Here is a 13666-nt window from a genome sequence, read left to right on the forward strand (position 1 = left end):
AAATCGTGTATGATCGAATTCGTGTAATGTAGACACGTGTTATACGAGGACCGACTGTATATATATATATATATATATATATACAGGTAACCCTTTTATAACACAGTAGTTTGGTTCCTACAAAATCTCGTGTAATGCAAAACCATGTTATATGGGACTAAGAACCAGTACAAAAAGCGGGGTTAAGTTCCAAAAGCTAACAAAAATATGCCGTTTTTTTTATAACTATCGGAAACTTAATTTTTATAGTAGTAATAACTTAATATTTTAACTTTATTTTTATAATAGTAGTAATTTAAATAGTAATAATTGAACAAATATGTTGCCTTCATATGTGAGATAATGTGCGTTTATTTAATTTTCTTCATCTTCATCACTGCTAAGCACAATCTCTTCTGCAGCATCTAGATTTCATGTACCTTCTGCTCTCTTTAAAAGTCATGAACTGCACTCTTTGAAGTCACATTTATTTTTTATGGTCTCAAACAAGTACAAGTTCAATAGCACAGAACCTAACCCAGGGATACCCCAACAAAATATAGTGGACCCCCCGCTTTAAATGATACGTGAAAATCGGAAGAATATTTTCCAGTTAGCTAAATAAAAATAAATTTACGCTTACATACATAGCTTAATTAATACGAACTGTAATAGGAACATACTAATTGATATTTCTTTTCACTTATTTTTTTTTTTTTTTTTTTGGTTGTAAAATTTAAAACAGTAAAAATGATAAGCAAAGAACATGGCATGCACAAGTTGCAACAAACATGATATGCACAAGTGAGATATGGAGTAATGAGTTTCTGAAAATTTATTTATGTTTTTTATATGATTAAATATTTCATAGAAGGGGAAACACATTTCACCATAATAACATGAAAACCCACAGAATTCCGGCTATTGGTACTATAGCAAATGCAAGAAGATCGAGTTTACTACCCGTTTATAATTGATTACACTAACAGAAAAGACCAATAAACCAGAATGCAAATTGTTTTTATTGTTTTATGGTAGTACCCTCCAGAAATGTGCTTTAGAAAAATATCACAAAGGCGATAACGAATAGCAAGTCAACAGCAGGAATTCACAAAAAAGGAATGGAAGCGTTGAAAATTACATCTAACATAATAGCAGGGTTTTCCTAGCACAAAAGCCCAAAAATGCCATGTTATGTGAGATTTCTAGCAATTCTCAAACCGTGTTAGAGCGAAACCTTGTTGTAGAAGTATTGTCTATGCGAGGATTGCCGCAATTTATCAGTCATGTTAGAGCGAAACCGTGATGTAGAAGTACTGTGTTATACGGGAGTTGCCTGTATATATATTTTTTTACTCTCCTTTTTTTTAACTTGTTAATTGGTATATCTGTTCATATTACATTTTTGACTCAAGATCATTTAAGAACTTCCTGAAATTTGTTACTTTTTCTCAGAACACTCTCTGTTAGCTCAGATAATCAGGGGTTTACTGTATTTTCCTTTAAACCATCAAATAATTATTTAGTGATGAACATCAACTCACCCCACATACTAATGTGGGTTAATGAATAAGAACAACCTAGTTTTGCAAGTTGTTAAATTGTGGAGTGAAAGAAAAACTGACTAATGAGAATGGCAATCAGAAGCTGTGACTGGCAAGGTATCACCTGTATATGCATGTAAAATAAACTTACTTTAAACATATAGCATAAACTTTTTGTATCATTTTTAATGCAATTCGATTTTCAGGAGAGCAGAACTAGAGGTCCAGAGAAAGTTACAAGAAGAAAAACTAAAGGAAGAAGAGGAAGTGCAAAAGCAGTTAAGTGTAAGTATAGTATAATTTATAATTATTCACTATACTAAAAATATAGTACTGGTATACCTTGTTTAACAACAAATAAAGAAAATAGAATAAAGTAAGCAAGAAAATAAGTCAAGGTAGATTTTTTTGGTCTTTAGTCTAGCACATAATGTATTTAACTCCAGAAAAAACTTGATGGTGGCAGAAAAAAACATAGAATTAGAAGGGACTGTGATTGGTCCATACTTGTCTTGGACTTCTGGATGGGTGAGATTACTGTACATTATAGCAAAGTATTACAACATTCAACAGTAGATTTTGTGGGTCTTTAGTCTAGCATGTAATGTGTTTGGTCCATACTTGTCTTGGACTCTTCTGTGTGAGTTTCAGCCAGAGATGCATATTTTGCCTAATAGAATTTTTGGAATTAGCATTTTATTCTTGTAAAATGAAGAGGAACAATATCTGAATACTCTGTGATCTCCATGTTTTCGTGGTCTCACTAAGTTCTGAAATAAATCCAGGAGAAAAGGGAGGAGAGAGATTGTGGAGCTGCAAATGTTTCTGTTAATTTTGGTGCCTAGGCTGTGCTGTGTCAAGTATTACAACATTCAACAGTAGATTTTGTGGGTCTTTAGTCTAGCATGTAATGTGTTTGGTCCATACTTGTCTTGAACCCTTCTGTATGAGTTTCAACCAGAAATGCATATTTTGCCTAATAGAATTTTTGGAATTAGCATTTTATTCTTGTAAAATGAAGAGGAACAATGTCTGAATAGTCTGTGATCTCCTTGTCTTTGTGGTCTGACTAATTCCTATCCTGACTAACTCCTTCAACTCCTATATTAGTACTAACAAGTGATGTGAGAAAGAGTCTTTCATCATTTACTTGCATCAGTCAGGAAAAAGTGCCCATATCATCTCTCATACCCTCTAATTATCCACTTCCACAACACCAGTTGGAAGTTTGTTCCAACCATCAGTTACTCTCTGGCCGAAAGAAAATTTCTGCAAATCTGTCAGGCAATCAACCTTTATCAATTTAAATTTATGCCCTCTTATGTCTGTATTCCTAGATGTCAATAATTTTTGTGGCTGGACAGACTGTGCAACTTTGTTTCCTACTGCAACTTGTTTTTCTTTTCCAGTTATTAATCTTTCTTTTAAGTAGCTATACTTTCTTAAAAGAACTAAGACGAGAGAGCCCAGAAAAAGGAAAACAATTTTTTTTCTTTAATTCAAATTAGTGCCACTATACTAACCTCTATACCTGCCACCAAGTGGCATAGAGCTCCTGCCTCCCGTGGCAGGATTTTCATTGATATTAAATACTTGAATCTCTTTTCTTCTCTTGAAAACATCTGAAGAAAATTGTTCTGAAATGCACTAGAGTTCCTTGAATTTCCAAGTAGAGTAGCTAATTTTTTTTCTTGAAGTGAAAGGACCAAGTTCTTGAGGTTAGCTCTTTGGTCATCGTAATATCGAGAACGAGAGTAGCTCCGTGCATGCAAAGTTTTACGGCTCCAACTAATAGAGAAGTTTTTCTTAAATTTTTCCATTTTATTGACTTAAATTGGCATATTAATAAATTTTCTACAAGTAGCATTATATCCTTAGTAACAATACATAGTTTAGTTTGAACTTAAATAGAAATTTTGTAGGTTATTACTTATTATTGGTAAGAGTATCTACATGTTGGACAAGATTTTGCAGCTCCGGCGAATGCTAAGTTTTTAATTATATTTGGCTGTTTTATTCAATTAATTGTTATACTAAATTATTTTCTATAAGTAGCTTTTAGTCCTAGTCAAGCTCCTTGGTTTATTTTGAATTTAGATAGTGATTTTGAAAGTTAATACTTAGTGTCCGTAGATTTTAGTGTTCGTAACTTGCTGCCATTGTTATACAATACAACATGTAACCCGAACTAGATAGTGTAAGGTTTAATGAAAAACTGGATAGTGAATACTTAGCACTGTATTAGAAATCTGTTAGCTTAGTATAGTATTATCAATTAATCAGTAAAATTTATTAATCTTATTAAATTCCATTATTAATTAAATTGCACTTCAATGGAATCATGACCCAGACTAGAGCAGAAAAGCAACGCTCACAGATTAGCCAGAGCACTGTGACTCAGAGAGAGAACCAAAGGGAGCAATTCTCCAACGCATCACAGTCTAAAAAAATGTGCAAAGTGTGAAATGTTTGTGGACCTGTCTAGAACAGGACATGATCTAGCCAGGGAGGATGGCTTTGTATGTGTTAGATGCAGAGACTGTGAGGAAATTAGGTGGCAACTCAGCGTTTTGATGGGCATCTATGAGAGTTTGAGGTGTTGGGTAGATGCCCTCGAGGAAATTAATAAGAGGGGGCTTATCAGGCTCTCAGCTGCCGAATGCTAGAACTCATTCCTGTGCATTAGGCAACACAGTGGCAATCTCCAAGGCAGAATGCGCTAGTCCCGCAGTAACTAATTATTGTTGGTGACCCTATTTGAATAATTATTTGAATTAAGGGTACTTAATGATTTTGTAATAACTGAGAGCAAAGTGGAGGAGAAATTGTTGAAGTTAAACATAAGAAAAACACCTGGGGTGGATGGGATCTATCCAGTTATATTAAAGGAGGGGGCAAAGCAACTAAGCAAACCCTTAGCCATAATTATGAGAGCATCCTTGGACTCAGGGGAGGTACCCACGGACTGGAGATTTGCAAATGTATCCCCAATTCACAAAGGGGGATCAAAGAGTTACATGAGTAATTACAGACCAGTTAGTTTAACTTCTGTTCTGGGTAAAATAATGGAGTCTCTGGTTAAAGATGCATTGCAGGATCATCTAGACAAGACTGCAGCAATAATTCAAACACAGCATGGGTTTGTTAAGGGAAAGTCTTGTCTGACAAATTTGATAGGATATTATGATGTGGTTACAAAGGAACTGGATGCAAAAAAAAATTTTGATATCATATATTTGGATTTCAGGAAAGCTTTTGACACTGTTGTGCATGGAAGACTATTGTACAAATTGGAGCAGAGGGTAAGTTGCTACAATGGATAAAAGGGTGGTTGAGTGGGAGAAGACAGAGGGTGGTAATTAATGGCTGCTGCTCTTCTTGGACTAATGTTATTAGTGGAGCCCCACAGGGTTCGGTGTTGGGTCCACTGTTGTTTTGTATATTTATCAATGATATTGATGAAGGTATGTCAGGCTTAGTGTCGAAGTTTGCAGATGATACAAAGCTTGGCAGGGTTGTTAATGACAGTAATGGCAGTGTGCTACTGCAACAAGATCTAGATAATTTGGGCAGATAGGCTAAGAAGTGGCAACTGAAGTTTAACCTTGACAAATGCAAAGTACTGCATATGGGTAGAAGTAACCCGAGAGAAAAGTACCAACTGTGTGGTACTACACTTAAGGTGGTAGAAAATGAAAAAGACCTGGGAGTAATTGTGCAGTCAGATATGAAGTTTTCTGAGTAATGCAGACAGGCTGCCAGGACAGGTCATGGGGTTTTGTCAATGATATATAGGAATTTTGCTAGCAGGGAAAAGGTGGTGATTGTCCCTCTGTATAAGGCAATGGTCAGGCCATGCCTTGAGTACTGCGTACAGGTCTGGAGGCCTCATTTTAGGAAGGATGTCAATTTGCTTGAACATGTACAGAGAAGGGCAACAAGATTGGTGAGGGGAATGAAGGGATCCTCTTATCAGGAGAGGCTTAAGTTCTGCAAATTGCAGTGGCTGGAGACTAGGCATCTGCGCGGTGATCTGATTGAGGTGTATAAGGCAACCTTGAATGGGTTGAGCACGCTGAATTCTGATGGGATCCTTCTACTTGTTCAGATTACGAACCTAAGGGGGGCATAAATTCAAATTAAGAAAAGACAGATGTAAAACAGATGTGCAGAAATTTGCCTTTAGCCAGCGGGTGGTTAATTGCTGGAACAAACATCCATCTGTCGTTGTGGAAGTTGATAGGTTAAATAAATTTCAGGAGGAACTGGACAGGCATTTGGAGGGAATGGTGTGATTTTTTTTTTGGCTGATGCTGCATAAACTCATACACTTGCTTTCTTGCATAACATGCCACTACTACTATTGCCATGGAGACGGGGAATATATTATGCAAAAAAAGGATAGGTGGAACAGGACCAGGGAATGTCTGCCAGGGGCAAAAGTTGATGACGTTGTAGAGCAGATATCATCTTTTAAGGACACAAAAGGTGATGTTGTACACATTGGAACCAATGACATTAAGAGTAAGAGATCTACAGATTTACTCAATAAGTACAGGTCAATGTTGAAAAAAAGTCGTGAGTTAGGGTTGAATGTGAAAGTGTCTGCAATTCTGCCCAGACATGATAGGAGGGCATATATGATGAGTTCCTTTTCAATCAGTTCGGCCCTGGAAAGATTGTGCAAAACTCATGGGATAGAATTTTTTTCAGTGAGGTCTTTGCTTGCTAACAGGAGAAACTGCTTCTACAGAGATGGTCAAAAAACTGCTAGCTTGGGGGGGGGGGGTTCACAGACTAAAAAGATTAACAGTAGCTGCAGGCAGAGGCAAAAGCGATTCTTGCACTGCTTCTATTGTAATGAGCACCAGCCTAGAGAGCAAGTTGCTGGGCATACAAGAGAAATATGGATTACTTCTGGGACAGTTCATTATATTAAAATTCCCCTGAAGCAGACAAACAATTGAGTTAAAATATTACATTTGCCAATTTCTGAAGAAAATAGTTGCATTGGAAATGATAAATGCATTTGTGACCAGAAGAGACTATTTATGATCATTAAAGGAATGACTTTCCAATTTCATTATATAAAGCTTTAAAGAGTCTTATAATAATGGAGAATTTAAGTCAAGTTGTAGCCACTTTTCCTCGTGGTGAGCTTGAATATGATCAGGATGTCACATTTAGTTGCAGATCACCAGATAGTCTGTTTAATCTTTCACTGCAATTTTTATCAAGGAATATTCATAAAATAGTATCACTTGTTGACTTTCCAGAAATAGTTGGGAAGCAATTGTTTGATGCAGCAGTGAAAAATGGGACTTTTCTTTGGCCATACCAAGAAGTCATTACCAAAATTTCAGAAATATTTGTTGAGGCTTACAGGAGTACACTTCTATCCTCACTTTGTATTAATAGTCAGCTGTTGTTAATTAATGAATTCTTTGATCCATTGATGAAATTGTCTTCCTGTATTTCGGCACTTGATTTGAGTTATTGTTACCTTGGAGATAACCATGATATGATTACTTGTATTAGTGAATTGAAGCAGTAAGTTTTTAAATTAGCACATTTTATTAATTTATTTTATAAACTTTAATTTATATTCATATTAATTATTATAAATAGTATGAACTACATCCATTTGTTATCCTATAATACAGTAAAAAGTCTGATAATCCAAAATCTATGGGACTGTGACAATGTTGGATTATCAGATATACTGGATTATTGGACATTTATCTATGAAGTCTTCAAAGAACACAATACAATTTTTGGCATATCTGTAAGCTATTTATTTTGTAAAGTACAAAGAAAACGAAATAACCTTCACTTTTTCTTTTTTTTCTTTTTTTTTTTTTTTTTTTTTCCTGTAATGTCATACATAGTAGAAGAACCAACGTTTAATTCTGCCATGAAAACTGATTTTTAGCAGTTGTATACAGTATTTTGGTCTCATTGGAAAACTAACTTTCCATTGCAGCCTGTTTTTTTTTAAACTAATCAAATTCACACTGTGATATTACTGGATAGTCTGTTGATCAAACTTTGGGAAAATTAAAAGCTTTAAAATTTCTTTATACGAATAACTTTTATCCTATGTGCTAAATTTGATGATAAGTGATACATTAATTTAATTAAAAACAAAAAGAAAATGTTCTTGTTTATACTCCGCCATGACAACCAGGTCAGTGGAGTTTACAATAAATCATTAATGGAAATGTTAATTGTATTTAGCAGTCATAGCCTTGAAATCTGGTACACTCAAAGAGCACGTGCTACTACACTCTCGCTCCTGACCACTTGGCTAGTTTGTCGAAGCAACACGAACAAATAAAATAAACATAAAAGATGAAAAGTTACAGAGTCACTTCTAGAGTTATGCACATAATGAACATTGCAAATGCAAACATTGCTCCATATAATATATAGTATAGTGTTTGGCATAAATGAACAATCTTCAAATATTTATTGATCTGTTTTTCTCCTGGTCAGTCAGTACAAATAGATGAAAGTTGTGGCAACAGTGTATGTAAGAATAGCAGGAACAAGAAACTTTATTGTTTCCCCATCCCTGATTACACTGGTATTCACTTAAAAGAAATAAATTCTGCCTTTAAATGCAAATAAGTTAACTTTTACAATTTTTTGAACAAAATGAAAAAAATTCTTTCTAAAGCAAAATATACAGTAAAAGTTCAGTGTCTGGGATCACGGCAGTGATCCCAGACACTTTCTCTATATTTACTAGATATAATAAATACAGTGGATTCCGGTTATTTGGGCCACCCGTTAATCGGGGCAGCCGCTTATTTGGGGCAAATTTAAAAAACAGAACCCAATCGAGAAAATAGCCAGGGTTTACTTCGCTTAATTGGGACAACGTGCCGTTTAATCGGGGCAGGAGACCATAGTACTAGAGATTACCCTAAGATTGTCTGCGACCATACCACATGGTTCAGTCGGATTTCTAGAGGTCACAACCATAAAACAATAAAAACAATTAGCAGTCACCTGTTTTATTGGGTTTTTCTGTTAGTGCAATCTATCATAAACAGATAGTAAACTCGATCTTATTGAATTTGCGGTAATACCGACAGCTGGAATTCTGTAGGTTATTATGGTGAAATGTGTTTACACTTCCATGAAATCTTCAATCATATAAAAAAATTAATTTTCAGAATCTTCTCTTCATTCCTATTTTTAAAGCTTCGTAGCTTGTTACTCCGTTCTCACTTGCACATACGTGTTACTTGCAATTTTTGTCTGCCGTGTTCTTTGTTATTGATTGCCTCTCTTTTTACTGTTTTAAATTTTAACTCCCACCCACAAATGTCAGTGTACATATTACGGTGTGTATTAATTATTCCGATTATCACATACATAGTTGTACACAGATAGTTGGAAACAAAGGTATAATGCGAGTAGGAGTAATCTACAGACCAGGTGATTGTGAAGATTATGACAAAAGCCTCTACATGCAAATGGAATGGGCAAGTAAGCATCAATGCCTTATAATGGGTGATTTCAATTTGCCTCTAATTGATTGGAGTAAATGGAAAGGAAACTCGACATGGGGAACAATTTTTAAATCAACTAGATGACTGTTATTTGTATCAACATGTCAGGGAAAGTACTAGAGAAAAGAATATCCTAGACCTCATCATCACACATGAATCAGATGACATAACAGGGCTGACAGTAGAGGAACCAGTAGCAGGAAGTGATCACTGAGTTCTACGGTGGATGATGATGAGAGAGAGGTAGCAGAAGTAAAAGGCAAAGGAATGGGTTTTAATTTCAGAAAAGGAAATTACAATGCCTTAAGGTACTACATGACCTCTATTAATTGGGTAGATATCGTGCAGAAAATAAATACATTTGAACTGTGGTACGCTTTTAAAACATTAATCACAGATGCCTTGAATGCGTATATACCATTAAAAAAATACTCCACGAGGAGGGTTCCAAGTTGGATGAATAGTGAAGTTGCCACATTACTTGAGCAGAAAAAAAAAAAGGTGGCATGGAAAGGTTACAGAGCAATAAAAAGTACTGAAGCCTATAACAGCTACAAGGTGATGTGTAATAGAGCCACAGAAAAGGTTTGACAGGCAAAGGCAGTTTATGAGAAATCACTAGCAAACAGAGCAAAGAGGGGGATAAAGAATTCTTCACATATATAAATGCCAAGAAGAGCAGGACAAACCAGATCGGACCTTTACATTAGGGAAAGGGGATAGTATTAAATACACCAGCTGCCGTTGCAGATGAACTCAACAGTTATTTTGCATCGATATTTACAAATGAAAAGCCTTTTGTGGCAATGGGGAATTGTGGGAGCGAAGTTAAAAAATATGTAATTAATGATATTGAAATTTCGCAAGATTATTTAATGAAAAAACTTTCGAGCCTACAGACCAGTAAGGCTCCTGGAGTTGATGGAATATACCCTATAATCTTAAGGGAGGCGGCAAGCGAGTGCATTGAACCATTGAGGCTAATTATGTGAGCATCACTAGACTCTGGGGAAATTCCCTTGGATTGGAAAAGTGCAAATGTATCTCCCATACATAAAGTTGGAAATTATCGACCTGTCAGTCTGACTTCAGTAGTAGGGAAAATCATGGAGGCAATGATCAAGGGTGGAATTCAGGATCATTTGGATCGAATTGAAATTCTCAAGGATACTCAGCATGGTTTTGTAAAGGGAAAATCATGTTTAACAAATCTGGTTCGCTATTTCGAAAGGGTCACTCACGAGCTGGATTTAGGGAATAATTTCGACATTGTTTATTTAGATTTCAGCAAAGCTTTTGACTCAGTCCCACATGAGCGGTTGCTTTATAAGCTGGAACAGGTTGGAATCACTGGGAAAATCCTTAGATGGATAGAAGGATGGTTTCAGGGCAGGAGGCAGAGGGTTGTGATAAATGGCTATTCCTCAGATCGGGTTGATGTAAGAAGTGGGGTTCCACAAGGATCAGTATTAGGACCACTGTTGTTTTTAATTTTCATAAACGACATTGATGAAGGGATAGAGGGCGTGATGTCTAAATTTGCAGATGATGTTAAAATTGGTAGAGTAGTTAATGATCACTGTCAAGCTGAGCTTCTTCAGAGAGACCTAGATAGACTTCAGGAATGGTCAGAAAAATGGCAGCTATGCTTTAATCCAACAAAGTGTAAGGTATTACACCTGGGAAACAGTAATCCCAAAATAACTTATTCACTTGGTGGAGTTCAACTAAACCCAGTACTGGAGGAAAGGGACTTGGGTGTTACGATACGGTCAGACATGAAATTCTCTGAGCATTGTAAACAGGTTGCAAGGAAGGCCCATGGTGTTCTATCGAACTTTTGCATGTAGAGATAGGGACGTGATAATCCCATTATATAAGGCTTATGTTAGACCACACTTGGAATACTGTGTTCAAGTATGGAGACCGCACCTAAAGAAAGACATTGAGCTTCTTGAAAGGGTGCAAAGACGGGTAACTCGCCTGGTGAGATCGGCAAAAGGGCGTCTTTATGAAGAAAGACTTCGAATATGTGCGTTGTTTATAAATTACTGGTTATTTATAAATTACTGGAATAAGTTGCCTATATGGGTGTTAGAGGCTGACAGTTTGGGAAATTCAAAGGTCATCTGGATAGTACTTTCGGGTGAGGGATGCGCATAGGATGATAGGTTTAATTTCCTTTTTTTTTATTAATTATTATTATTTATTTTTTTGTTTGTTTTTATCATTGTTTTGTTCAGATTTTTTTTTTTTTTTTTTTGGCTGGTGCAGCATAAGCCATAGGCTTTCTTGCACCATGCGGCCATTACTAATACTAATACTATTTCAAGAGCTCCTGGGAGTCATCATGGAACAAGTAAACGCATAGGCTGAGTTTGGGTAACTAAGAGTGAGAACAGGTGCATGTATTAGCATTAGTAGAGGCATATGATGCAAGAAAGCAAGCTTATGCAGCATCAGCCAAAAAAAAAAAAAAAAAATTCAGCTTGCTCAACCCATTCAAGGCCTTATACACCTCAATCAGATCACCTTGCAGGTGCCTACTCTCCTTGCATATACTTGCATGTACACTATTGCTAGAAGTATAGTAAATAAATTTGATGAATTTGAAGTGCTGATCAAGGCATCAAAGGCAGTTATTGTAGGGATATCAGACACATGGTGTCAAAAAGATAGCAGTGCAGAATTGGAATTTGGGAGTACAGGGTGCACAGAAAGGATAGACAGAGTAGGAAGGGAGGAGGGGGTTATGCTGTTAGTTAACAAACACATAAAATCTAAGGAAGTGCATCAAGTTGACATAGATGGACAGTTTGGTGTGACAAACACTGGAAAAGGGAAAATGAGAGTAGGAATGTGTTATAGGCCTAATGACTCTGATGAGTACAACGAACAACTGTGCAGAGAAATAGTGGTGGAGTAAATCAGAATGTCTTGTAATAGGGGATTTGAACTTTCCAGATATTGACTGGAACTTGTGGGTTGGTCACTCGCATGCTAGCAAGACTTTTGTGGATTTATTGGAGGATTGAGGGGCAACCAGAGGGAGTAATACTCTTGATTTGATTATCAGATCTGCAAATTAGGAATTTGCAGATAAAGGAACCACTAGATGACAGTGATCACAGTGTACTTATGTGGGATTTACTTAAAGATGTAACTACCATCAAGGGTAAAGGGAAGGGAAGGGTTTTTGTTTTCGTAAAGGTGACTACGGTGGTCTGAGACAGTATTTAAATTCTATACAGTGGGATCAACTAATGTTAAAAACAGTGAATTCTAAATGGAAAGCCTTCAAGGAATTAATCAGGGAATTAATCACTTCCCTCCTCTTGTGTTTGCACAGAATTGCAGACACTTTTAAATTTAATCCCAATTCACAACCTTTACTCAACTGTTACTATCATTAATCCTACTATTACTATCATTAATGCCAACATGTACAACAATATCACGTTGAGTGCCATTAAAAGGTGATATCTACTCTACATAAACTTTTACCTCTGGCATACAAACCCTCATCCTATTCCACCTATCCTCTTTGCATAATATATTTCCACTTTGCTGACAATAGAGTAACCAATAATAACTACCTACTATGGGACTTGCATATTCTGCCTTGAAATTGCTACTGGCTGCACACTGCACAAATGTAAGCTGTGGCATTGAGTCGGCAGCCAAGAGCTTGGTATTCCCAGTTTAATTTCTTCAGGGGCATTCACCCTGTTCTTCGAGCTCTCATAAATACCCATCAGAAACCTGAGTTCAAGCCTAATTTCTTCATACTCTTTGCACCAAACACACACAAAGGCCCGTGGCAGCACCGAAATCTGCAAACATTGAATAAGTGGCAAATTTTGTAAGGCTGCAATTCATAGGAGAACTTCCCCATTCAGTTTTCTCCTCGAGCCACAGCATTCCCACTACTTTGAGTCTTTTGCCTTGCTCCTCTAGTCTGAGTCATGATTTCTCATTTGTAAAGTTATAAATTATAACTCATTTGTAAAGTTATAAATTATAGATAATATTATTAATATTAATATTAAAGTAAAGTTATGAATTATAATAGATACTAAAAAAATAATAAGTAAAATTATCTGTTAATTAAATTATCTCAGCTAACAACAACAAAAAAAACAAAAAATTCTCACTTATGTGATTATACCTTTCAAGCTACCTATTTGCACCAAATCACCCACACAAAAGCTGTACAAATATTGAATTGTGACTTACAAAATCCCAAGCTAAATTTAAAAATATCCATGCAAATGTGACTAGGAGTATGTAGTGTTTGATGAAAATGGCATTTCTCTTTCAGTAGACTGCAAACTTTTGACAGAGAAAATAAGGAATGCAGCTGAAATTGCTATACCAAAGTTATCTTCTAGTATATATAATTACAGCTACTCCTCAACTTACATAAGGGTTGCGTTCTGTGGAACTCTACGTAAGTCTGAATTTCCCTAAATGTTATGCAGCACTCGCAACTGTGTGCACTGAATTTGATTTAAACAAAAAAGAAATGTTCAACAAACATGTAAATAGAATTATTTATTAAATTTTTTTATATCATGGGCAGGAAAAATTGCAAAAGTGTACAAAATTACAAAAATTTTAAAA

The 13666-nt window shown here is 35.9% G+C and overlaps 1 protein-coding gene across 2 annotated transcripts in view; it reads left to right on the forward strand.

Annotated features, from left to right (window-relative positions):
- jar (Myosin heavy chain 95F jaguar) overlaps positions 1-13666 on the forward strand; it is a 633758-nt gene that overhangs the window by 429792 nt on the left and 190300 nt on the right. For both annotated transcript variants that reach the window (XM_090379849.1, XM_090379848.1), the window contains exon 21: positions 1730-1808. In XM_090379849.1, coding sequence (XP_090235975.1) covers positions 1730-1808 — 79 coding nt within the window. The remainder of the gene's footprint in view (positions 1-1729; positions 1809-13666) is intronic.

The sequence above is a fragment of the Mastigoproctus giganteus genome, chromosome 8 (assembly GCF_048544385.1).
Source record: "Mastigoproctus giganteus isolate SK-2022 chromosome 8, ASM4854438v1, whole genome shotgun sequence".
Classification (NCBI taxonomy): Eukaryota; Metazoa; Arthropoda; class Arachnida; order Uropygi; family Thelyphonidae; genus Mastigoproctus; species Mastigoproctus giganteus.